Source organism: Vanellus vanellus (assembly GCF_965231255.1).
Source record: "Vanellus vanellus genome assembly, chromosome: 5".
NCBI lineage: Eukaryota > Metazoa > Chordata > Aves > Charadriiformes > Charadriidae > Vanellus > Vanellus vanellus.
In genome coordinates this window covers 71,638,943-71,666,350 of record NC_138910.1, presented here as the reverse complement: position 1 = coordinate 71,666,350, position 27,408 = coordinate 71,638,943, and the positions used below count along the sequence as shown (strand labels likewise).

Here is a 27,408-nt window from a genome sequence, read left to right as displayed (position 1 = left end):
CTTTCCTAATGGTTTCTCTAACTTGTGACAAACAGTGAAAGACTGGCAACACCAGACTTTGGATTCACTGATGTTTAAGAAAAAAACCTGCTGTTGGTACATCTCTAACGTAACTAGCCTTTCCACAAATGAAAGGCTTTACTTAAGGTTAGAATCCTTTTAAGCGCATTTAAAGTATTTGCTACAAATTTAGGAGATGTTAGTACTTAATTGGACACATTTAAGGACTGTATCACTTCTACACATTCCTTTTCAGCTATTTATTCCACTCTTCAGGCTTCATCTGCGGAAATACATCATATGAAGCATTCCTGACCTCACATTGGTCATAGAAAGTTTTGGCACAGGTCGGTCTTTCTCAGATGCTCTGAGAAGCCGAAAGACTAAGTTCTACAGAACTTACATTTCAGGAGACCCAATCACCCAGCTGCGGTCTCGACTCTTCAAGCCACCAAGGCTGTCCAGCCGGTCATCCTTTTCTTCACTCAGACTCCGTTTAGTTGGTGGTGGAGTTTTCCTCTCCTCGTGGATGGAAAGTCGTTCCATGCTGCTGTACACCTGCATATAGCGAAAGATCCTTCTGTACAGAGAAAACAGACCTCTGTGGCCTTTTCTGATCAAGCGGCATAATCTCGTCTCAAAATGAAAGATATTCCCCGAAAGCATGAACTTGGCAATGTTCTGGGACTAAATAACACAGTGCAGATGTGACATGCTCAAAGTGTGCCAGAGAGGAAAGGAGAAAAACAAGCTTCAGAAACATGAAACATGCTTTTCTGCAACAGCACACAACCTCTCTCCTCTGAAAACAGCCCAGCACACCACAGAAATACTAAGACTTTTTGAAATTACTTGATTTGCGTTCTTAACGATTCTCCAATCTAAGAAGAGCTATCGCTAAAGCAGGCTCCACAAGTCTCGATGGCTGGCATCTGGATCTTGAAATCTTACAACACAAATTCAATTCAGTGATAGGCATCACGCTCATGACCCCATTTCATTATCATCAGTCTATCAGCATTGCCCCAAGCCTATTTCAGAACAAAAAAGTCCTGCCCTCCTCAAGGAATCTACTATAATGCTGACAGCTTAATGAAAGTGCCTTTCTTGGTTTTACAGCCGTCTTTAAATAATTAAATGATTAAGCAAAAAAATCCATCCTTTTAAAACTACACTTGACTGTGGACCTAATTTACATAAGAAGAGATTAATGAAAATAATGTTATTAAAAATTCAGAGCATCAACAAGATAACTATTAATAAATCATATGGCTGAATTGTCAGACAAGAATTTCAAAATATAATGAGCCTTTTATGCCTCCCACATTACAAATGCTGTATAATTTTCCCGGTCTTAAAATAAATTCATTAAAAGTGAACTTTTTCTCTTTGTGGCAAAAACACTGAACCCTAAAGAAAAGCTTCAGTCTAACAGATGAATAATACTCATGGTGAGAAAAGGCAGAAAAAAGAAACCCTTATGTACTCAGGAGAACTTTTTCAAAACCCCAACTAATCCTCGGGTCCAATTTTAAACATACTTTTGGTGATGCAAATCAGGAGCAACACCATAAAATTAATGGTAACTGTTACTTAAACCACTGTAGCCCAGCTGAGGACAAAGAGGAAGGAACCGCTGCTTCAAAACTGACTTCAGTAGTGGAAATCTGGAGGGACTGCCATGAAAAACTGAAACATCTTTCAGAGGCTGTAAGCAAAATTCCTACTGCCATCTCATCAAGAAAAGGGAAATACTGTTGACAGAGCAGGCTGACCTCAAAACAGCATTTCTTCTCCCTTCTCCTCCTCCCCAAACATACCTTGTTTTATCCACGCTAACAACAGCGTTGTGCTACTCTGTAATGTCCACAATCTCAGCTTTTTATTTCAGATCACCCGAGTAAGAATGAGAGCCCGGCACAGACCTGAGTGAAGCATACCGAACCCGGAAAGCATGGCTAGAGGGGACCTCCTCAGGGTTTCCTGTCCATTTCCCCACCTCCAAGCAGAACCAGCTCTCTTGTAATCACCTGACAGATGTTTCTCCAACCTGTTCTTAAAAGCCGCCAGTGATGGAAATTCTGCAAATTCCCCAGGCAACCCATGCCAGTGCTTAATTATTGTTTGACATTAGAAACTTTTTCTTATCGTCTATCCCATACTTCCTTTGTGCCCACGATTTCATGTCTGTTTGGGGTAGAACGGGGAGACAAATCTATCCTCTCCTTCTAGCAGTTATCTATTGGGAAACACATAAGGTTTTATGTTTTGTAGATCTTGGACCATTCCTGTTGCTTTCCTCTGGACTCTCTTTTACTGGTCCATATTTATTTTAAAGAACGTTGCCCAGAACAGGCCGAGCGCCCCAGCTAAGGCCTTCGTAACTGTTAAGCAGATGGAAAGCATTTCTTCATTTGCCTTGCAGAAAATATTCATGCTTGCCCAGTATGGTAACTGCCTCTTTGCTTCAATAATTTGGCACATCTAACTCATGATATGCCCAGATCCTTCTCTTCAAAACTGTCACCTGTGCTCTTACTGCATGGGAGCCCTTTGATTTTACACTATTATTTCAAAATGTCAGAATCAATTTTCATCCTAATACCGTCTTCTCACCTACTGAAAGACCCTTTCAAAATGACACCGTACAAAGCAAATAAGCTTTGGACACTCCCTGTGCCGGCATGCAAGTCATTAGTAAAAACACCAAACTGTATCAGATGCAGGAGAGACCTCCGCAGGACCCTGCATATTAGTAAAACGTTAAGAAATACAAAATCTCATTCTCCAATTATTCTTGCACTCACCTTCTAACAGGCCACAAACTACCACAGAATAAACAACGTACACAGTTTTTTCTTTCCTCAGTGAATACTAAACACATATCATCCGCATGATTAAAATCTACCCCATATGAAGCAACGAAACTGTGTTCCTCTCTAGATTTTTTCTTTCAGCCAGCTAGATGGGTTCCTACCTTGCTGAACCTCGGCGAGCATGAGGAAAACTGCCGAATTTCCACGTGATCATCATCATTAGTGTCCTCCTCTTCTTCTGAATCCAGGTGTTGGTACCGTTCTGAACGGGCTGTGAAGAAGACACGGCACATTCATCAGTGCGAGGAGCGTTGGTAACTCTCACACCTCAAGTGCTGCACACTTACCCGCAAACAGTCCTTGCAGCAATTCCTACTCGTCTACTTACAAAGAACTTTCATACATCACAAAGAGTATTTTCCTTAATTCTGAAACGTACCCAGCCAGTTTTGCTCATCCTGTACAATTAGCAGTGAAGAATACCTCCTTCCTACTGAGTTTATCTCATATCATCAGCTATATTACATTCCAGAAGCAGCTGATACTCAGCAGGTGTCTAACCCTGCACACCCTGCGTGGTAGGGACGTTTCTTCCCTATGGCAAACAATCATATGGAAGGAAATACGGAAACAATTCACTGTCCCAATTTCCAACATACAGCTTTATGACTGTACAAAGTCTGTCCTGCATCCACACATACAAGCCTTCTTTAAAAAAATAAAAATATTTACCCCCAAAAAATATTTCCTCTTCTCCCTCCTACCACTAGAAAAAGGATTAGATTTTGTGAAAGAAAACGGGCAAGCAGCCAATACGCAGAGCTATTTTTTAATGCAAAAATCTAAACTGCCTCCAAAGAGATTTTGTGCTTTGAGATTTGCAGCACTGGAGTTCTAAGCCGGCCACGTTGGATTTTGCAGGGCAGGCGTTAATAAGTTTGGCTACAGAAAGCTGATAGCTATACCGAGCCAAATTTGCTGCACTGTATCAGCCAGAAAGCTACTTTTGTAAATTCTAAAATTTTCTGCATTAGGGTTTATAACAGCAACGCCAACTCTTATCAGTGTCTATGTGAGATATTTCCTGACGTGAGAACTCCAGCCTTTATAAAGGGCTCACATCAAAATCGCCCCGATAACCTGCTGAGCATGCCTGGGCACTTGGGGAGTTTGCCATCATTCCTACTTGACAGACGCGGTGATTTCCACCACTGAACGTAAAACATGGTGCTTTTACCCAGCAGGATCCGCTCCCGGCTGCTGTGCTGAGCCTCTCCCAGTCACTGACCCCACTGAGCGACCAGAGCTCAAGTGCGACGTCCAGTGAGCAGGGGGAACACGCCGCCACCTCGGTTTCTACTTGTGCCAACGTAACCTCAACACATGCAAAACACACCTCTGCCCTCTCTGCACAGCTTGACTCAAATTGCTCTCTGCAGCAAGTAGGTGGAGATTTCTCAGTCTATCCCTCTCTCCATCCTACCTCTCCAGCCAACCCCTCACCTAAAAGCCTCTTCCCCGAACTGGGAGAGCATTATCTAAATAGGATCTCTGCTTTTTTGCAGCGTGACAGCCGAGGGGCTGGAGGCAGGCTGCTCTCTCCCTCCCTTCACCCCAAGTAAAGCACAGCAGCAGAGCAAAAATGTGCTTCATACAGCGTCAGCAAATCCCGTGGGCCCGGGAGACGGACGGAAGAGGTTCCATTGAGGCAGGAGAGAAATTTCCATAGCTCAGGAAACTGAAATAGCCCAGTATGATCCTGTGCTGCAGCTGGAGTGGGGGAAAGACCCCGCGTGAGCAGTGACAAGCACAAGCCCTTTCCACCTGCTCAGCTCCCCAAGTCCAACGAGAAAAGCCAGGGAGCAGAGGCTCCGGGGGCAGAGACTTCTCCATCCCTCGCATGACGCTCCTCCCTCTTCTCCCAAGAGCACCGACTCTGTCTGGTGCTTATCTGGAAATACCAGGAATCTTACGTAGCACTGATACCATGGCAGTTCCCAGACATTTATACGCACCAGACAGGCACTGCACTTCATTTCACATCTCATTAGAGTTAACAATACTAAAAAAAAGGTGATGCACTTGCAGTGAAAATAATTTAAGTTACTTTAAATCTCTTAAGAATTTTCCCTACGTACTTGTCTGCAAGGTTTGGGTTTTGTTTGGTTGTTTTTTTTTTTAAAAAAAAAAACAAACCATTAATTGGCTGAAAATGGTCACTAGGGAAATATAATATTCCTCAAAACCTCATGGAAGTTGCATATATCAAATGCTTTGGAAGTACTGTAATAAACCCAGTGTAACAACCGCAGCGCCTCACCGCAGAGCCATGGCTGGCAGGACCACAGGCACCAGTGAAAGGCCAATTGACTTCAGCAGCCACATTTTTTCATTTAAAATTCACTTGCTTTCAAAGAAACCTTACTTGGCATTCAACAGAAACTTTTTAAAGCAATTTCCATCAAGTGTTTCATTAAATTTCTAACAATGACTTATCTATAACAATTTCAAAGATGAAATATGCACAAAAAAATATGACGCTGTTTAGGCTGAATCTTTAGTCTTACTGTCAAAATAGCTTGTGTCATCCTCAGATTCCAACTGTGGGATGAATTCAGCTTTCTGCCGAAGTAATCCATTCCAGTCCAAATCTTTAAAGAACCGATGCTGTTTCACTTCAAAGGCACTACCTGAAATAAGCATCTTTTATTGCAGAGCACTTCTTTCAGCATTTGCATAACAAGAAAAACAAACCCTAAAAGTACCAAGAGCCTAAGAGAATGTACCCGAGTACATTTAAGTCACACATTTTCCAGGAATTTTGAGAAAAAACTTATCGTTTCACCAAAGCGGCGATGCAGGATAAAATCTGAACAAGATTTCCTCCTTCCCACCTCCTCTTCCTGTTTCATGACAACATATGACTAAACTGGCTGGAAGGCGGCATCTGCCGTTACATTCCACAGCAAGTTGAAAGATTAAGAACTAACTAACATCTTAATTTAAAATTTCCAAACTCTAAATACCATCTTCATCACACCTAAATAAAGAGAGCAAACTCAGAAAGGTACTCAGCATGTGCGTGGCTCCACTCTCATGAATAAACCCATCCATGTGCTTAAAACAAGGCAGGGGCTTACATATCTTTCTTAATTGGTATCTTTCGTTATTAACCTCACAAGCTTAGCTACCCAGAAGGAAAAAACTAAGGATTATCTGTCTACCAGTATATGCGTTTTTTTTCCAAATGAAATTAATATTCATAAAAGATGCTACTGTCTTTTCAAAAAAAGAGAATAGCAGAAAAAAAGAGATAAAAGGTTTGCCAGTGGCACTATGCGATGCCAAGTGGAACAGCAGTCTCAGCATTACAGGTATATAAAGAAATCAAAAAAGTCGGTCCATCAACTCATTTTATAAGGCAAGAAACTCTACATCTTTTCCATGACAGCAACATCTTTCAAGTACATGGATTTGAAGTAAAGAAGAACATGTGAAAGCCATCTGATATCATTATTAATTCATGATCTATTCATCACCCTTGGGTGCACATGTGTTAAGTCTGCTGAATACATGTGCCTTTTGGAATTGTTATATATATAAGTTTTTATTTTATCCTTAAAGTGGAGTTTCCAATTGAAAATCCAAAATTAAATCAAATAAATCAAATTAATGAAACAGACAACCTGTGCTGTGAAGCCACAGTGTTACACAAATGATTTTAAAACAAGAGCGTAGCTAGAGATTATTTATGGTTACTTCCTATCAGGAAATGAGCAGTGTTGACTTGTAAAACTTTAAATCTGACATTATAATACGGAAAGATTGACATACGCATCTGACTTTGCCAACGAGATTATCAGACTTTGTTGTATGTTTGGAGAATCCTACAGTCCAGCTCTCTAGAAACGGGAAAGTTTTCATTTATTTTATTACATCCAGGAGTTCACATCCATGTAGGGGATTAAGCCCCGAGTCAAAGAGAATTTCAAAGAAATCTGATTATACACTGTTCAAATGGGGATACTCCCCTCAAGCCTTTAATGGAACAGCACAAATTTGAGAAGTTACGTTGCCAAGCTGACGGGAGCTCCTTTCTTGTTTCCCAAACAAGACAGTCATATCTGTCTCACTCATGTAGAAGCTACACTAATTCTCAGAGCTTCATCACACAGGCTTCATTGAACCCCGTATAAGCTGTTTCCCAGCTCTAGATAAGCATTTTTCAACATGGGTGGGTGTGCATCACTGGCGAGGCAGCTTCTTCCCCTGCTTCTGGCTAGTACTTTCCTATGCACGAGGTTCCTACCTGTTCCCATTCTTTCCAGAGGATTTTGGCGGAGAAGCTTAGAAATGAGGTCCTGGGCATCTGGTGGCAGTGCATCATCCCCTTCTGGCCAGGCAATTTCATCTGGGGACAAAAAGAGCCTTGACATTTTCTACCAGCCTCAACGACCAATTTGAATAACCATTCACATTCCTATACTGTAAACCGCAGAGTTCGCTACTGCCCCAGAATCGTAAATACCTCGAATTCAGCAGCTTGCATACTTAATATAATTCAAGCATTGACATTTTCCAAAATGAATAAAATTCAGCGTCAGCTAAAGCTGCTGTCAATCCAAGCAGTGCTTGTGGAGAAAAAAAAGCATTAAGAACTCTATTAATAAAGTATGAAATGGGACTTCCATGACAATCCATAAACAATGACACTGACAATACTGCGGCTGTATCTCGTGCCCGCACATTCCACGCTCGTTACACTTGGAACAGAGAGAACAATTCACAGGTAACGATTTCATGCATCGTATTTAGTTCTTTGCTGAAATTTGCTTTTTACAAAGGACATTTGCCAAGTGTGTTAAAAATTTACTGTTTTCAGGAAGCATTCCCAATAGGAAACGTTTTCACTGGCACATTCACTGAGAGAACACAAAGCAATTATTTCTCCGACCCCAAGCAGGAGACAGGTTTAAAAAGCCACAAGACGTGAAGACTACAACAGTTTCAATGTGTTTTGCTTAGGATTTCCTTTTTATTTCATTTATGTAACAATTACTAATAGACTGAAACTTGCACCTACAGAAGCAATAACCAAAATCGGAGTGAATCAGACCAGTTGGTGGCTGCTCCTTTCATAATCTACATTGTTGAAGTTAAAAGACAGAACAGAAAAATCCCCAAATATTTCTCCCAGTCCCACAAGGATTTGCATGACTCCCACACCGTGCACAATGACAAAACTATCTAGCAAGATGATAAGCAGCTCAACAATTTTCAATAGGTGCAATCAGATGGATGCTACTTTGACACAGAAAGATAAATATTTTGGAATTAAAGCCCATTATTTTATAGCTAGCCTTTCCTGACTAAACCGTGGATCCTCAGTATTTTCAAGGTTTTACTTCACAGCACACTTTGAAACTCCTTCAGAACCAGAACAGAAACATACCACTGATCACTTGTCCAAACAGCTCTTCAGGCGTGTCCCCAAAGAAAGGAACACAGCCGACTAGAAACTCGTACAAGATAACTCCCATGGCCCACCAGTCCACGGGCTTCCCGTAGCCCTGGCGCAGGATCACTTCTGGTGCAATGTATTCTGGAGTCCCACAGACCTCAAAAGAAACAGACAAGAAAGCAAGAAGTCTAAATAAAGCTTATTTTTGTCTTCCTTTTTTTTTTTCTTTCCCCCCTCAGAGCTTTACAAGGACGTTACTAATGTTTTGTCACTAACCACTTTATGCTGTGAACTACTTCCAGGCAGCAAGAGTCTATATATGAGGAACACATTACCTGCACAGAAATGCTATCACATACTGTGAAACGTTCCTGGTGTGGACACGCCAGCTAAGCAGTTCTTTGGTGCAAGTATAGTAAAGCATATGGGAAAAATGCATATTCTGTGTGTATAAGTCTGTCTGCTTGATGGACGTCTACTGGCACGGCTACAGCTATCAGGAACTGAGTTTTGACAAACCTCTCACTTCTCTGCGCTAGCAGAATGGAGTTTCGCAGATGCAGAATTAGCAGCACAGCATGATTACACGCTTCAGCATTTAAACTTGGGAGGTACAGCTGGCACAGACAACGGCTAAGGAAATCACGTTGGAAGTTCTAAGTCGCCTCAGGCTTAGAAGCAGCAACAGTATAGTCGTAAAAAATATAACACTGCAAAGTGCAAGACCATGATCTACTGACCAAAGAGAGCTCCCGCGAGAAAAAACATCGTTAATCAGAAGCAAAGGAATACCACAAGATGATTATGGGTTAACACTTGGCACAGCTGAAGAAGAAAATTCAATTGCAATCCTAGCTATTTTCAGAAGAGAAAAGTATTTTTTAATCCCATCGTACAAGGCACTGGTGAGCCTGCATCCAGAACAGTATAGTTCCTGTCAACTATGCTCAGGAAATATCAACTCAAGCTGAAAGAGGTGCGTGGAAGAGCTATTCATTCATCAAAGGAAAAATCTATCTTGTTATCTAGAAGAACTTAGCTGGTTAAGCCTAGCAAAATGAAGGCTAAGGAGAAAAATGACCCTTAGTAAATACCATGGGGATAAAAATCAATGTTTAAGCCATCAGACAAAATTACAAGAAGAAACATATAGGAACTTGCCATGAACTTTCTAAGCACCAGAAGGGGGAGACCGTGGAACAACCTTCCAGCAAAATCCATGTTACATCCCTAAAAGAAGTTCTGTTCACACCTGCACTGCTGCCTGGGCCAGACTTTCAATATCCTAAACTAAGAGCTGAATTGCATCGCTCCAAAACAAGAAGTTGAAAGAACAAACAATACCAATTTATGCACAAACATGAGAATGGACTTGTATCTTTTCCCCCCATTCTACAGAGCACAGCGCAGCGTCGAAGCAAGAGAGGGAGCGCTACAAACTCCAGTCCTATTCTGAGACAGAAGCCTGCATCTGATCCCACATCAAAAGACAAATTTTTTCAGCTTACCTGCTTGTCCAGGAATTCCCTGGTATCCTTCTCAATGTGTCCCTCATAAAGATTAGTTGTAAGACTCATTAACCCAATTTTAGACAGTCCAAAGTCTGTTAGTTTAATGTGACCCATGGATGTTATCAGGAGACTAGAAGAAAGAGAAGCAGCAAAATAATCCAATATTCAATTAATTGTTTCCCAAAAGCAATTTAAAATGAAAAAGAGCAGAACATAAGATAACGCTAAGCACATTCTCAGTGTTACGTCCCCATCAAACACCTTCCTATGAAACCATCGCAGAGCAGCCAAGGCAACTAGAAATCAGACTACCTTCTGCAATAATTTCATCAGTGTAGCAACAGCTTTGAGATAACATCTGATGATGTTCTTCCCACCCTTTCGCAGTGTTTATCTGGTGCTACATCAGTAGCAAGAGATGCCATAAAATATCCCACATGTCAGATGCCACTGAAGATCTCTACCGCCTCTAGCCCCCATGTCCTCTTGCCTATGGAGAAAGTCCCCGAAGAACTGGTTCTCTCCCTCCAGCTTCTGAAGAGCTGAAGACTTACTTATCAGGTTTTAGGTCACGGTGAACAATCCCGTAGTTGTGTAGGTACTCCAATGCCAGAACAGTCTCGGCAAAATACATCCTCGCCATATCAACTGGTAGGGCACCAATGTTCTTGAGAAGGGTAGCACAATCACCTCCTAGAAAGAAAGTTGCAAATACGGCACAGTGAAATGGCATGTATCAGTAGGACAGAACAGCTACAGGTCTGCAATACTAGATTAGAGTAAGTTTCCTAAAGGCTGTCTCTCTCAAACCTGTTAGCCTGAGTTCTAAAGCTCTCTCTACACTTCGTCTTGAGCTTCAAATAAATATTAAAATCTCAGGAAAACTGAGATCGACGTATGTTGGGCGTGTTTGCTCAAGAACAGTACAGATGCCGTTTCCAAACTGTAAGCAACCCTTGAAGAAAGGCCAGTTCATGACTGGTTGGCCTCTCTCTAAATTTCTTTGCTTTCCACCACTGAGACGCATACTACTTCTGATATACAAGCTTCTTAAAATAGTAAGCAAACACCACTACCACTACTGAGTGGTTCTCCCTACACTTGGAGAGGCAGCCCTGCCTTTGGACACAGTGGTAGTCACGAGAATAAGTCTGTGGTCTCCCGATTCAAGCTTCTTCAGGAACGTTGGCCGCACATTTAATTCGACCTTCATCTCTACTTGCAAATAGGAATTAATATTAAAATCTGTTATGTCAATGCATGTGTTTTCATTCCACTAATTTACCTGAAAGAGCACTGATACAATAACTATAAGCTCATTTTTCATAAACATTCAGCCAAGCAAGCCAGGCGTAAGAAATCAATCCTATCCACCAGTGGAAATATATTGCTTACAATAAGATACAGTGATAAAATAAAATCAAATAACAGTCCAAAGAGTAAGTAAAACAAACAAAAAACACCCCCGGCATAAAATAGCACTGTTATTTTAAAAAAGGCTGCTAAAGAACAAAGACTGTGTTGCTTGATGGTGTTTTTTAACTGTCTTTTTCTAACTGTAATGCCAAGCAAACATGGTACGGATCTAGCCATGCCATCCCATAGGAGAGCGGGAGGATTTCTTTCCAGTGAGGACTGGAAAGTTCGTGCTGACTTCTGACCCCAGCAGTTTTGTACGTGTGGCTTTACGTTTCCTCAGCCCCACTGCAATCGTGTTGCATTAGTCACAGGGATTCGCAAATGGAGTATCTCCTTACGCTAAACTGTACCAGCAGTAGAATGACTCATTTCTCCAGCTCAGCCCAAGCAGACCATACACTCCTCCCTGAAAAGGCATCGCAACCTCCCCTGCGACTGCGGGGCTGACAGAGCTCGCTTTCCGTGAAGAAACAACTAGCACACACGAGAGATGGTCTTCCTGTTTATTGTGTTCAGAGAAGTGCACGGATCAGCCTTACACCCAAAAGTGCACACCTTATAAAATCATTTGAAAACGTCATCCTTTACGAGGGGACGCACTGCATACACACAACACGTCCATCCTACCTAAGGCGCCTTTGCAGGTGTAGATAATGACAACCATACCTTCCACATACTCCATAACCATGCACAGGTGGCGCTTGGTCTCAAAGGAGCAGAACATGCTGACCACAAAGGGGTTCTCAGCAAACGTCAAGATATCCCTCTCCACAAAAGCCTGCTGGATCTGGTTTCTCAAAATCAGGTTCTGTTTGTTGATCTTCTTCATGGCAAAACGTTGACGGGTGGTCTTGTGTCGCACCAAATACACCGCTCTAGAAAACCACATACCAAGAGGAAAAGTTCCATTTTCAGTTCCAACTGGTTTGTTTGTTTGTTTGTTTTTTAAACAGTGATGGTAACTGTTTTGGATGAATCCTGCCAGACTTATCTGTGACTCCATGAAATCCCATCTCAGTGCCAAGCTCCCCCAGAAAAGAAGGAACCGCATGATGCTTTCCTTCAAAAGCGACTCTGCCTTTGTGAATTAAGCAGCATTTTCACTGATGTGACTAACAAGGAGATATTTCAGACACAAATGTCACAAGCTTCCTTAAGCGTCATTGCAATGGCATGTATTTTTCAACACTACAGTCACCATTTCACTTAAAAAATTGTCCAAAATGCATGGAATCAACGCGATTGCTTTCCAAGCTCCATAAAATTAATTTGACGCAATACTGTCACCGGGGATTTCCTTCAGTAAAGTATCTCTTACATTTCTATCATTTGCAGATCATTAGATTCCTGCACATTAATAATACAGTTTGCAAATAAAATTTTCATCCAGTTTGCCTGCCTTATTGAATCAGCACTTGTTTCCTTTTCTCTGGAGTATATTACATTTAACATGGGACCGTGTCTTACCAGCAGCTGACTATAAAATACACCCAGTATAAAGAGAGATATGAGTAACAGCAAAACTACCGCCTCCCTCTCCCCTTTTTACAAAGTTACATTTAAATCACGGGGCCTGTGCAGAAATATGACTTGGAAACGTATAAAATCTTCGTGTCTAACAATGTGCCTCTCAGACCTGCTCCCTTGTGTCTTCACTGACTGAAAAATAAGCTTATGCTTTTTCCACATATCATTTTTAAAAAATGAGTTGCTGTTAACTAAGCGCCCGCTTCGACAGCACACTCAGGCACACTCTCAGGTTTTGCTGTTATGACCTACTGAACATCACTGCTTTTCAGTTACAACCTAATGACTATCACCGGTAAGGATTTACGAGCTGCAAAGAGTCGGGAACCATCTTTAAAATCCTGGATAGGTTTGCATGAGCGGTTAAAATTTTAAGCGCTCATATTCATTCTGGATTCTTCAATGGATAATAAAATCTAATAGCGTTTTCACTGTATTACTTCGCGCAGTAGATTTGCCCCAATGTAATTTTAGCGTTTCTTTTAGTATTTCAAGTGCTCACAAACAGCCACATATGTTACATATATAATCTGAATACACGGAAGAATGGAACAGCATAAACTACTTTCTCCCTCAATATTCTTGCTGTTTCAATGAATCATCAATAACATTTGCAACTACAGAATTTTACCCTCACTCATTTAGGCTTTAAGCAAACACAAATCACAAGACTTAACCAGACAGCATGAAAGGAAATACAGACTGCCTTGCTAAGCAATAAGGAAATGGGTGCAAAATAATTTTCTCAGACTCATGGAACTACTTTTTTTTTTTTTTACGATTACTTAGGAAATCTCACAATAAACTCAGCGACAATATTTTCCCTGGAGACAATATTTAGGGAAAATGGTTTGGTCATCTCAAGCTAAGGTACTGAAATGTCTATATTTTACCCGCCTACCATAAAGACACGGTGCAGAAACGGTTACTGGAAAAACAGGCTTGAGGTCACAGCTAGGAAGGGCTTCAGAAAACTTGCCCCACAGAGGAATTAGGAAGACCATATTCTAAAAACTTGGATATAATGTAGGGCAACTAGTTTTCCTGAGCTGGAAGCTGTGTGTCAGTTCAGTGCAACATAAGGTCTTCACAGCGAGGAACTGTGTCCAGGTACAGAGGCTATTGTCTAAGAAACCCCGAGAACATGCAAGAAATGGCATCTCCCAGAAGAATGCAGAAGACATCGCAAGTGCGGAACCTCTGTAAGCAAAATCCGTTTATGCTTTGGACCCAACGTAAAACAGTCATTCGCCAAACTTTGCTGTAGCCCTTCCCTGGGTAGGGCAATAACAGCATTTTCTCCTAAAGCAAAGTCTAAAAGCCTTACCCGTAAGCACCGTTACTGATCAGTTTAATAGTTTCAAACTCTTCCTCAGACGGAGTTTTCTTTGACTGGACAGAGGCCCCACGGCTCTGGGGAAAGACAACAAGAAAATGGAAATCATGAGCAGGAATGACTCCATTCTACACATCACTTTCTTCTCCTCTTCTTTAAGCAGCATTCACCCAAACTCAATCCATTTCTAAACCACCGGAGTCCTCAGCTTTAGGATAATTGTCTGTAGTCCCGCGACCATTGCAGGTTCCCTCCGCAATTATTAGCGTAATCAGTGGACTATATGATTCGGGCCTTTCCCCAGCATTACATTTTTAAAATACCAACAAACAATAACTAAAACAACCAAGGATTAATAAACTAAACAACTAAGGATTTTTTGAAATCTAGGGAGTTATGTAATTAATTTTTTCCAACAGCCCGTTAGCGAAGCCAACTCTCTTCAACACCCATCATGTCTTACAAATGCGGATATAAAGAATTCTTCCAGCTGATCTTTGACGGAAATGATAATGCCTGTTTGCAACTTTTATGCATTTCACCACCACAGTAGAGAGATTTCCATGTTTTTATGAGTGTATACTCTAGTTTTAACATGCACTTTCAAATGTCAGCGCTTTTTTTTTTTCTAATTAAAACTACTCTGCATTATAATTAATTCTGTACTGTAGACTACTTCTTTCCAGAGAAAAAAAAAAGCGCTAGACAGAGTGAGTGTATTACTGCTTTACCTCGACTGAATCATCTGTCTCAGGAGTGTCTGGGCTGTCATAGCTATTCAGCTGGGCCATTTCTGAAAAGAAAGAGGAAAGATTACTCCTAATGATCTCAATCAAACACTCTTCTCTTTGTTTATACTAGACAAACAGGATTTTAAGAGGTGCTTGTAGATGAGGAAGGACATTTTTCCCCTTCTGTAAAAAGTCACCCCGATTATACAGTGATAACCTTTAACATCTTTTAAGCTGTAGGCAGTATTTTATATAAGGATGAATATAATTAATTGTTCTAATTTCAGCCAGACTTATTCTAGGTGGTTTCCATAATAAGTAAAAGCAATAAATGCAAGTTTGAGGAAACCGTTAGCTGCTTAATATTAAAACCTATTCCATGCATGTATGTCTGCATATAGCCTGGTGGCACCTCTGTGCTCCAGAAAAGAAAACGCATTACATTTCAAACAACCTCCCTTCATGAAATGTGCCTGATTCTGCAAAACGCTGAGCAGCAGCAAACTGGGAGAAAGTCGGTTAGTTTAGGCTACTCAGCTCTCTTAGGAGATGCTACAAACTTTGCAAAACCAAATCCTACATTAACTACTAGTCTCTGCACAGACATCATTGACATTTCTGGGTGCCCTCCTTACAGAAAGGAAATAATGCACCTTGACATCTCCACACATTTCTAAAGAAAATTTGACTTTAGTAAGGGGAATTAGTGATGGAAAGGTTCTCTCCCATGACAGGGATCAAAGGAAATTTCCCTTTAATGTCAGATTTCAACAAATGCTATTAAATTGCATTTAGCAATCTTTGGTAGAAATTTTCCCGAAGAGCTTTTCACTTGAAGTCAACCTGTCACTGTCATTCCGGTAAACACCAGAGAAGTTAAACTAGTCCTATCCAGACGACTAATTTATGCTAAAATTATGCTCTCCTGAGAAAACAAAAAGTACGGTTCAATCGCTGAAACATTCTGCAGTAACCTCCGGTCGCTGTCACACTTTCCATTGTTGCTGAGCAAGTCGTGCATGCTCGTAACACTTGTCATAGGAGAAGAGATTCAGCTAGGAAAGTCTCAGGCAGAGATATTAACTCACGAATTCCAAAGTAAGGATGCTCTGGGCCTCTTCAGCATCTTCAATTTACAATATGCAATTCTGGGACCCAGCAGAAAAGCTGTTACTGTCTTCTAAAGCATTACTCTCTTTGGTTTCGCTGCTATGCAAGGTGTAAAAATACAATCTCATCTCCACCTAAAAATTCATATTAGTCCTGGTTTCTCATGGAAAATCACAACAAATACGCTTTTCCCAGAGAGGACAACAAAGCGAGATGACGGGACACTTTCCAACCAGGCCACCAGCAGGCAGATCAGAAAAATAACAGGTAAATTTACTTTTACTGTCCAACAGCACAGAGAAAACAGTTAAATCATAAAGCCACTTTCTAACGTTGTTTCAGCTATAATACAGGGAGACATTATTAACATGATAAGTAAAGAACTGTCACTGTTGATGTGCGATCCTTATCCCAACAACACTCCTTTGAGACGTGGGGCTGGAAAGGACAGTCTAGAATTTGACAGCAAAGAGGAAAATAAGGAAAAATGGCCTTGAAATTAAACCAATAAAATAAAACCCTCCTTCAGCTATGTAGCGACCAGGAGATCTGGTTACCCTTTCAGCAGTTTGGAGAGTACAAAACAAGAATTCTCACCCTCCAGGGGATCCCTGGTGAGTCCCAGCTGGCTGATAATATAACGAGGAATGTCGCATTTAATTCCTTGCCCTTCCTTGGCATGGCCTTCCGCAGCTTCTAACAAATGGTAGAACTCTTCAGGATCAAACTCCTACAGCAAGGTGGTGAGAGAGGCAGAAAGAGATAAATGATTCAGCTTTATAGTTACAAAAGGTTTCTCCCCCATGTAGGAGACTCCTCAGGAACGCCCAAAGTTCATTTTGGGCTCAGCAGGGATGCAAAACACTTGCAGTTACAACAATCACAGCAATGCATTCCACTCCGCTCTGCAAAAACGACGGACACTTACAGCCTGCTGGATGTCCACTGGCAAATCAAAACGGGACAAGGACTGTAGGGACTTCTTATGAACCAAGACCAGACTATCGGATAATACGGTCATGATAATGTAAGCGTCGATGTGGACACACCTCCCCATTCTGTCACATTGAGATGTGCCAGGGAAAGGTCTGTGAGGAGGACTGAGGTGCCACCTCCTGCCACCTCCGTCTGACAGGTGACTTAAGCCAATATAAACCTCTCCTGCTGTCAAATGTCACTTCTGATCAAACCATACGCCCAATCCAATCCTGTAACTTTCCCGGCCATAGCAATTGCTAATTAAATTACTAATAAACCAGCAATTGCTATTTTATCAGCAGAGAAGATGTCACTTTCTATATAAGAAGTAGTGCTGCGGCATTTCTTGTACTATACAGTACAGGACCACCTGATCACCTCAGGCTTGGTGTACGTGATCTCTACGGCAAGACAATGTTATAAGAAGGTGTGATCTCTTTTACCAGACAACAGATACGGTTGGAAATAAAAGAGGAGCTTTTGGCAGCAGGAACACCCTGCTTAGAAGCGAGTTCACTAGTTAAAGTTAACTCTCCCCTACAAACCTCATCATTCGCCAGCAACGAGCAGCTTTGCCAAGACTATTCACAAATGTTCTGGCGCAATGGGAGGCCAAAAAGGGAAGAGTTACAGCGTTACAGCTGTGAGGGCATCAGAAAAGAACTGACATGAGTGTGCTCAGCAGCACAGGAGAAAAGAGAGCACAGAACCGCAAGCAAGAAAAACAAATATGATGACATAAAGATATTTGAACGGTCAGAGAAAAAGGGAAAAGACGCACTTTTTCTTTTTTGCTTTAAGTAACGCTGCTTAGATACGTGCCGTCGCCAAAGGCAGCAGCAACGCAAGAAAGCTAGTTCCTTCCTAACTCCTCTGGAGAAAGATTCATCAGCTACATCCGAATTGGCAGAGAGCAGGAGCCAGACCAGAGAGGACCACGGGAGAGAGATGGACAACAGTACTGCGTTACTGAAGGGAAAGCGGAGTCAAGGAAGGATTCTTCAAGATAAAATTGTGGGTCATTTATTGGTGAGTGAAGGACAGAAGAAAAAATGTCCAGTGACAAAAAATTCCAACATGCAAAAATTTAAAAAATTTTAAAAATTCCAATTCTGTCTTCTTTTTAATCATCTGAATACAGTTTTACTTAAAAAGAGAAGAATGATCTCTACTAAGCAGAGGCAAATGCAATGGAAAAATAATCTGAAAAAAGAATAAATTACATACTTTTTCCCAAAAGATGGTTTCAGTGATGCACAAAACACATTATTATTTTCTTGAAGCCCCAGAGACTCAGTCCGTAAATAAACATTTCACGTTCCAACAGGCTATACAGAGGCTGAAGCCAAATAATTGAAGTTTAAAACACTTAAATGCCTTCACCCCCATTAAAACAATCACAACCAGCACAGCCACTGCCTATATTACCAGTTATTTCATTTACAAGGAAGAAAAAAGAAAAAGCTGTGTTAGTAAAATTAGCATTCATATTAAAACTTAGAATATTTGTCTATAAATCTACATACAATGAACCTAGAGGTTAAATTACAAAAAAAAAAAAAAGCTAAAAAAAAAGAAATTTAGTTCTCAAGCTATTTAAATGGTTGACTATCCATTGTTATATTCCTTGCTCTTTTAAGGGATAAAAGGGACATTAATACTTAAGTCTTCACGTCAGCAGAATAAAACATATATATGGAAAAAAATGGTAGAAAGGCAATTGGGTTAAATAAATGGGAAAGACGGATATACAGATACAAATACTATTTTTAAGCTTTGAAGTCTAGCCACTTCATTGTCAAGGTTGTCACTACGTGCTTTGGAGTTCATTACTCAAATCTCAATGACTTTACAGCTTCCACCTGCTCCCACTCACTTTGCAGAACATCAGGTGCAGAAGGTAGTGGAGGAACCTGGAGACCTATCGATTTGCAGCTAAAAGCTGGCTTGAATTTGGATCTGCTTGCCCGTATAGAGGTGGGTTCACAAAACTCACCGAGGTTTCATGCCTTCCTAGATGATGTGTTAGTAGTAGAGTGTACGCAAGCATAAATAGCAACGGTGAACACAGCAAATACAAACTCAATAAGCTTAAATTTAGTTGCCCTCTTCATTGTCTTCACTTCCAAAGGACATTTGGAAGAAGTGCCTCTAAATCACCAAAATAGCTTTGAAAGCCAAAGGATTCCCAGTCTGAATGGAGTTGTGTCCAGGATTTTCAATGTAAACTAGTGGAGACTTCTTGAGTAAGTGTCTGTCTTTCTAGTTGTCTGCCCTACTTCATCACTGACAACGGTATTCCTTGTGCTATAGGGTCCACAGCGAGGCAATCCATCTGACAGTCATGGAGGAGGAATACGGGAACCCTCCAAAGTCTACTGGTGTTTTCACCAGTACCTCAGCAGATGTTTTCAAAAGCTGCTATCATTGGAAATGTTGGACCACTCTTGTCTACTTTGTCAAAGAAAGCTCTGCAAAACTCATTTATCTGCTAGTGACTCCAGTGATAAAAGCCACCCCGGTGCACACTGACCACAATGTGCTTCAGTTGCTAACTGTACATCTATATCCAGCCAGAGTCCTAATTTAGCCAACTTCTTTAATGTCTCAATCAGATGTAACTTCTTCGTCATTTTTATGTCCAGAAAGAACCATTACATTGTGAGCTTCAACCTCTCCTCCAACCCAAGCCGAGGAATTTCATCCTGCTATTTCGTAAGTTTTCACTGTAGGTTTGTGACACCTTCTCCAGCCCTCAAACAATTTTTTTGTGAGTCTTCCCTACGCTCTCACCAATTTTTTCAATATCCTTTTGAAACAGCGTCACAGAACTGACCCCTATAACCAATAACCACCACAACACTGTGCACACCAGAGGCCTGAACACCTCGTTCCATATATATTCAAGAATTGTATTAACCCTCTTGCTGTGGCATCACAGTGAGAACGCACGTTCAGGCTGCATAAATTGGAGTTGCATGACTTCAGGACAGAGCGGCCCATTTCATTGGGATGGCTTATACACTTTTCACCATGTCCTAGAGTTAAATAAAAGAATACGGTCTTACTAGCCAGAGTCAGTTGTTAAAAAAAGCAACGAGACTTGCTTTTCCATATATTCCAATAACATTGAAAAGCTTTTCAACCACAGGCTTCCAAATCTGCTTGGATCTCTCACCGGCCTATCCCTCTGTGTTCACAGCTGGAAAATTTGACATCAGGTGTCTCTGCAATTGCTGGGTCTACAGTAAGAGTTTGAGTCCAAGAGCCCAAACACCATTTACAACATGGAAAGAAACTTCTTCCTTAGTGACAGCTCTCTGGGCACCATACACACACTATACATTTACACACTCTTCACTGTACCTACTAACAACACAAGGGAAAAAGGGTGGCATCAAGTAGCATGAAATGATGTCAACAGCTACATCTGACCCCTCAGCCATAAACTACACTAAAATATAATTTAGCCGCTCTTGCAGCCGACACTCCATTGGAAAGATACTTCTACGTTATTGCAATAGACACTTAGTATTTCTTTTTGTAAAATATAGATTTCTTTTTCGTCAATGTTTTTATGAGAATCTAAAGCTTTCTCTTGAAGGCTTTGTGTTCCTTATCTCCTCAAACACACACCAGACTCCTTAGATCATACGCGCGGTCTCCCAAGGACCAAACTTACCAGGCACTCGAGCAGCCGAGCTGGTCGGGCAATGATAATCATCAGCTTCTTCACAAGTTGGGTAACGAAGGCAACCTCGGAGCTCTCGGATCGCTCGTGGGCCTGTGGAGAGCAGAACACCACATTATGGTCCTAGCAGTGAACTCTTCGTTTTTATGTCAGATGCTGAGCGCAGAGCAATCACCAGCTCAGCAACTCTAATTCAGCCGCAAAGGCACGACTGAGTCCGGGCAGGCAATGATCTCAGCTCACTCAAGGACGCCAAGTCACATACAGCTTTTCCATTACAACTGGCTCCTTTTATCACGCAAGAGATATTTCGAAGGCTCTATTTGCATTATATCACCTATCAATTGTATCAGATAGGATGTGTTTTCATTTTATTTTTTACAATGAAAATAGGAATACTGTTTTTTTTCAATTTTACCTTCCACACGATACTGACGTCTAGATAATTACTAACAGCCACGCATATTTCTAGGCTTTACTTTCAGCTAGATTTTGAACTACTTCTGTTCATCATCAAGAAAAACCTAAGCTTCAGTTTCTCTTTATTTATTTTTATAAATCCTGATGAACAACTACAGCATTGCATTGTCTGCTATGTCAGACCAAGCACTTGAGAAAAGCAAAGAGCATATAGAAACCTAATTCAGAGAATTTATTCTTGTCCACCCCCTTTACTCTTACCAGATTTCAGTATAAACGCAAGGCTTAGTTTCAAGGTATATGTGTGTGTGACAGGGTGTCTTCTTATAACAATAAACACACTAAAGCAAACGTAAAACACAAAAAACCACCAGAAACAAATTTGAACAACCACCCCCAAATTACTCTTCTTTTGCTCAAGCACACAATGGTTAGATTATGAGTCCTGAAGCACAAATAAAATAGTATTTCATTGCAGTGTACTAAAAAGATGGTTGCAATGAGATCTAAAAGCTCTGAAACGATGTATAGGTATTTTTCCCCAAGGTCTACAAATTTGGCTTTAGCAGAGCCACAGACATAAAATCCAGAACTTAACCAATAAGCTTATCTTGGCGATAACCCAGTTGCTTATAGGAATGATATTCTAGCAACGAGGATGCAAGCGGCAAGAAACTAGAAGGTTCATTTAGCATTGTTCATTAGCACCATCTAAGAAAAAGACATGTACGGGTGAGCAGTCAAATCACACTGGTGATCACCTAAAAGAACAATAAATACACAGGGAAGCAGAAATTCAGAGCTAGAAACACACAGGCAGCATTTTAAATAATATATCCATGATATTTTGTTACCAAACAAAAAAAAAAAAAAAGAGTTTGTTATTTCTCATTTTGACACAGGTCAGAATAAGGAATCTTATTTGTTTACTTCAGCACTGATAAGTAAGGGCGAGAATTTTAACCTTGAAGAAAATGATGTAATCTAAAAAGAACATCAGGGATGCTTCCTGGCTATACAGTCTTATAAAGATTATTTTGAAAGCATTAAAATAAGCTGTGATTTTTTTCTAACTAAAAGGTATTTTCTAATGATAAAATAGAAAATAATCAAAATGATGACTATTAGTATTCACCATGTGTCCCCTAATGCATTATGCAAACTTATGAGTTAAAATATGAATTCTAGGAAGAAATTAATGCTTTCATATTTGAAAAGCCATTCCAGATCACCAGGGGTTAGCTGTGTTGAAATGAATAAATAAAACATCAACAACTTTGTATTATTTGAAATATGAGCCATGCAATTGGAAAGCCCCCCCCCCCTAAGTTATATTATGCAAAAAATAATAATTCATCTTTTTGCATCCATTCATATCGTTGAAGCAAACTTATTCTTTCAAATCAAGTCCTTTGTTTTCTCCTTTTCTCATCTACAACAATTTAGGCAAAATAATTTAAAAATGTAACTAATTTAATCAGATGTCTGTTTTGAAAATGAAAAGCTAGACCATGACTGCCGAATGAGAGAGAAAAGCAAAAGGAAAAAAAAAAAAGGATTACAAAAATCAAACACAACTTGTAACAGCCACTCAGCCATCATCTCTGCACAGCGCTGCTCTTCCAAGATCCGCAGTAAAACTGCCTCTTCTTGTTTCCTTCTCGCGCAGGACAGCCCGGACATCCCTACAGACGTCTTGTTTACAATCTGTCCCAAGGACAGCATCTGGAAACCAGAGGGTTATATAGCCAAGCACTGCCTGCCGCTTCCATGTGCCTTGGTACGAGGCTTGCCATCTAATTAGCAGTTCCCAATGACGACACGCTTGTCTGAAGGTTGCTGGTGGCATTTCAGGGTTTCCCCCCCCCCCTTTCCCACCTCCCGAGGGGAGGAGGGAGAAGCTATAGGGGTTGTGGGTAGAGGCTGATGCCATTCCTACACACACTGCCAGTGACACGTGTACAGGAGGTAGCAACGGGTAATTTACAAACCGATTCCCTTATCTGAAAGACCCATCCGTCACTAACTGTAGCTACTGGGGCATGAAATTAAAATCACTGTCCTCCCCTGGGGTTCAGCAGGACCAATAACCGGGATATGCAAGTCACAACACTGTAATTGAGCTAATATACTGATGGAAACCAAAACAATAGACCTGCAATGCCAAGAACCAATAAATTTACACTCAGGCTCATATTAAGAAAGCAAACCCAATCAGAATTTCCTTTTGCCAATGTGCAGCATCAGTCATCGCAGTGTAACACTAACACCCTCCCCTTTTCCTTTTGTTCCACACACAGGAACACCTGTAATCCTTCACCTTCCTCGCCAATTGGCTACACCTATGCAAAAACCATTAAACTTCTATTGGCAAGTTTCTCCTCATCAATTCATCCAAGTAATAACTGACTGCAACCTTTTTTCACCCAGGAACCTGAGCTCCCATCCCATCCTCTAACCCCGCCCCACAGGAACAAGATAAAGAATTGAACTTCATATATTCTTTTTTATAAGTGCTTTATCTTATTTATTAAATTTTTTAACTTCAAGTGTGAAGTGTAACATTCAAGTTCATGTTTTCCAAAATAAAGAAAATCTCTTAAGTCATTTTTACTTTGGCATAATTTCAGTGATGCAATAAGCAATAGGTTTTTCTGGCTAAGACAGTATTTCACGCTCCAAACAAGGGAGAAGATCTCATTTGCCATAACTAATGAGATTTGTTGGTATTTCATTACAAATGTCAGGACCTAAAAACTTTTAAAAGCTTTCTGGTTTTGTATATTTAAACAGCTCATTATTTACGTACTTCGTTACTCTATTTTACGGGTACATTTTTACAACATTAAGTACACTCAAACTGCAAGACATTAAACTGAGTTTTCTTTCTATGGTTTGAAATACTGTGCGAGTTTAGTCCGTTACCACGTGTCAGAATCGGCACCTTAAAAAAGAATTTCAAGAGAATCCATTCTTTCACAGTAAAACTGTAGGAAAATCCATGGGTATTCCTGCCACTTGCTGACCTGCTGCTGCTCATTTCCTTATTCGCCAATAAATCATCTTCCCAATCTTTCCATATCTTATAAAAATATATCATAAAACTATACATCCTACTGTACAGACCATACAATTTCCTAAGAATAGTTTTTTTTTATGACCTTCCACTTGGTATCTGTATATAGTGTGTAACGCTGCGTGACACGTTAAAAGTTGAGCAAAGGTAAAGACCTTATGCACTCAAGTTTGGCATAGTCTAATATCGACTCCAAACTTTTTCCGTTTCAGGTGAGTCCTCCAAAATAAACATGATTGCCAATTTCTATATATTTAGACTGAAATGTCCCAATCATTTCCTTTTAGAATGCAGTCCGAAGGGCAAAGCACAGACTGCAAAGCAGAGGAAAACCAAGTACTTTTTAAATATTAAAATATAAAAGAAAAGACAAGGAACTATGGTAGGACATAAAAAACAAATTATAAAGATGTGGAATGAAGTCTTTGGCATTCCTCTGCTGTCTTCAATTTCTTTGTCCTCTTCCTTCCCAGCCCGTTCTGCCTCCCTTGTCTCTCTAAGCTTTCCCTCTAATTGGCTCTAGCCCACCCCACTTTCTAAAGTAAATCAATTAAACTTAAGAGCTGACCCTTCTCTCACCCCCGGGGCTCTGCAGAAGATGTTAAGGAGGAAGAGGTCAAAGCAAGCCCTGAATGTCAATTCTTGAACGAGCCCAGAGATGACCATTGTATCTTCTCTCGTAACAGTTCAATGTCATCTTTCCCTGTGCTTAGGAGTAGCAGTCTAACGCATGTAGGATCAAAGGGAAAAGGACATTTAAGAAGTGTGTTTTGAGGATTTGCCCTGAGAGAGGGGAGAGGAAAGGAGAAAGAAGATTTATCTGACCCACACCTTCTCTGAGGTCTTGATTAACCTCTTCAGGCCAGAAGACAGGCCTGGAAGTGCAGACTGGAAGTGGCCAGACCCAATTTATTGCGCTCTTAATTCCTGATGATATGAGAAATCAGTGTCCACATGCGGAGGAGGAAAGTCTGGGAGCGGCAGAACTTCAAGCTCCACCTGTCTGCTACCAGAAGCAGTAAAACACACCGTAGTCCCCTCGCACCCCTTGAAATGATAGCTGCTTTGCCAACTCATTCCCTTCCAGCGAAATCTTTTCAACCTCCGAACCATCACCCAAAGAGGCCTGATCCCTCATTTCATAGCTGACATGTGCAAATATCCTGCTTCCAGACCCTGGAGACATAGGGTGGCCCCACTGGCACCGCCCTGCACGGGCAGGACTGCTCACTGCAGCCCCAGACCACCGGCATCGGGCCCACCAGTAACGGGCTGGGTGATGCTTATCCTGCCCGGGAAGGCTACGCTGCCACTCCAACTCCAGAAACATTTTCCTCTCTTTTAAAAACAACGAATACTGAACAATTTCTTTGACTGGATGCAGTTTCTCCAACCCTGGATGGTGGCATCAAAGTCTTGCACAGCATCCAAAGAACACCACTTTTACCGGGAAACACATTTTTTTACTATTAAATGCATCCACAGTGGTTACTGGTATCCTGTAGGTAGACAATCATATAAGCCCTTGAACGATATTCCCTACCTCTCTCGATCTGTCAAAATTATATTCCCCACTGAGGCAGAACACCACAAAACCGAACGTGAGTCATTTTTCTCCCACGCAGAACAAATATCAGGGAAACTAGAGTCACGCTCGTATAAATGGGGTAGCCAAAGATTTTAGCTGATACAAGGGAAGATTCTGCAGTTTTGACAAAGCTTTTTAATACAACAATTGTATATTACAATAGTATTTGTATTCATCTGCCATTTTCTAAAGTCTGGAAAGGGTGGCAAAGGGGCACAAACTAGAGCAATTAATGCCAGTGGGTTGGCAAACTGATCAATGACATATAAACACATCTACACCAAATCGATTAAAAATCATCACAGAATATAAATTATTTCAGGTGCTCTGTTTCTAGGCATCCCAGTGATACCTGTTAGCTGAGAGCGCGATCTTTATAAATCCCGTGTTCTCAGCTTGCTACCTCCTTAAATCAAAGCAGAGGATTAGGAAGACCTCCGCAAACAGAGGTCTGGACCCAGCAACTGGTAATAGCACCGGCTCTTCACAAGAGCTATAGCATAAATTCTAAAAGATTTTGTGAATTTTATATTATTTTCATTTTAAAGGAAAAGAGCAATTTTTAATGAGTAGCTGATGCATACTGAGCATGCATTAAAACCGTGCCCCCTTGTGTATTTTCATATGCTTTGAACACCACAAAACACATCGAAGTACTAAAAAACCCACAACTGGATTAAGTTCAGCTCAAGAAAATCTTTTATGAAAAATTAATAGCAACGCTACAAACTATGGTGTTTTCACTCCTTGAAGGCACTATTGTAATTAATAAGTCATTCAGAGTCTTGAAGTACATGAAAGAAAAGTTCTGTAATTTCCTTCATCTGGATGAACCCCATTTTCATAAATGGTAAAGACTGCCTTTGACTTACTCATATGCATATTTAACTTTTGTACAAACGAAGTACACAGGTGAAGTGATTTGCTCAAATCTGCCTGTGGTAGATCAAGAGTAGACTGGAACAACTCAGATCTCCTGACACCCCCACCTGCTGCCTTTCCTCTAGAATCCACACTGTTTCTCCTGAAATCAAAGCTCTGGCTTATTGTTTAAAGTTTAAATCGAAATAATATATTCTACTTTCCAGAGAGCACTTACATCCTGGAGAAGTTTCTCCAAGTTTTCCTGCAGCTCATAAAAGTACCGAGAAGTAATAAGACCTTCACGTGATTTATCTAGGCAATCTCTGGCCAGTTCAATAACTTGATGATGAATGAAACTTAGGACCCCATCTGCTAATTGCAGCACGTTCTCTGGAGCATTAGACGCAATAAACTCAGCCAGCCGTTCTTCCATCTGCGCCGTGGCCTGAGTACAGAACAAAGAGAAATTACCCTTAAATTTTACTATCCCAGAACTTAAAACATAAACAAGTATGGCGCTAAAGTAACATATCTGCAACTCCAAAATACACGAGGCTTACAAAATATTCCAAAATACAATAGCATTTTGCTGAAAATAAAAATACCGTACCGAAGGCAAAAGTTATGTTCACATGAGCAAACAACAAAAATTAATCAGAACGCACTTTCTGAAAATGTAAATGACCATAAAAATATCTTGGTCCCGAGGCTGTATTCCTCCCTGGGTCTCCAGAGTAAGGACATAAGATACGAGGCAGTTTTTTGAACTTTTAGGCAAGACCGTGGAAGCTGAAAATCATTGCCCCAAGCAATAGACACATGGCATTTCTATTACTATAAGCCCTGATATCCTGTCTCCAGAGAAACATCTATTTTTGCT

The 27,408-nt window shown here is 40.8% G+C and overlaps 1 protein-coding gene across 1 annotated transcript in view; it reads right to left on the bottom strand.

Annotated features, from left to right (window-relative positions):
- Positions 1-27,408, bottom strand: part of MAST2 (microtubule associated serine/threonine kinase 2) — a 201,414-nt gene that overhangs the window by 13,181 nt on the left and 160,825 nt on the right. Inside the window, exons 13-25 of the mRNA XM_082483172.1 lie at positions 26,764-26,973; positions 20,572-20,673; positions 16,509-16,641; positions 14,802-14,863; positions 14,062-14,147; positions 11,874-12,082; positions 10,343-10,481; positions 9,786-9,918; positions 8,269-8,434; positions 7,126-7,227; positions 5,384-5,506; positions 2,978-3,087; positions 404-558 (exon numbers count right to left, since the gene is read on the bottom strand). Coding sequence (XP_082339298.1) covers positions 404-558; positions 2,978-3,087; positions 5,384-5,506; positions 7,126-7,227; positions 8,269-8,434; positions 9,786-9,918; positions 10,343-10,481; positions 11,874-12,082; positions 14,062-14,147; positions 14,802-14,863; positions 16,509-16,641; positions 20,572-20,673; positions 26,764-26,973 — 1,730 coding nt within the window. The remainder of the gene's footprint in view (positions 1-403; positions 559-2,977; positions 3,088-5,383; positions 5,507-7,125; positions 7,228-8,268; positions 8,435-9,785; positions 9,919-10,342; positions 10,482-11,873; positions 12,083-14,061; positions 14,148-14,801; positions 14,864-16,508; positions 16,642-20,571; positions 20,674-26,763; positions 26,974-27,408) is intronic.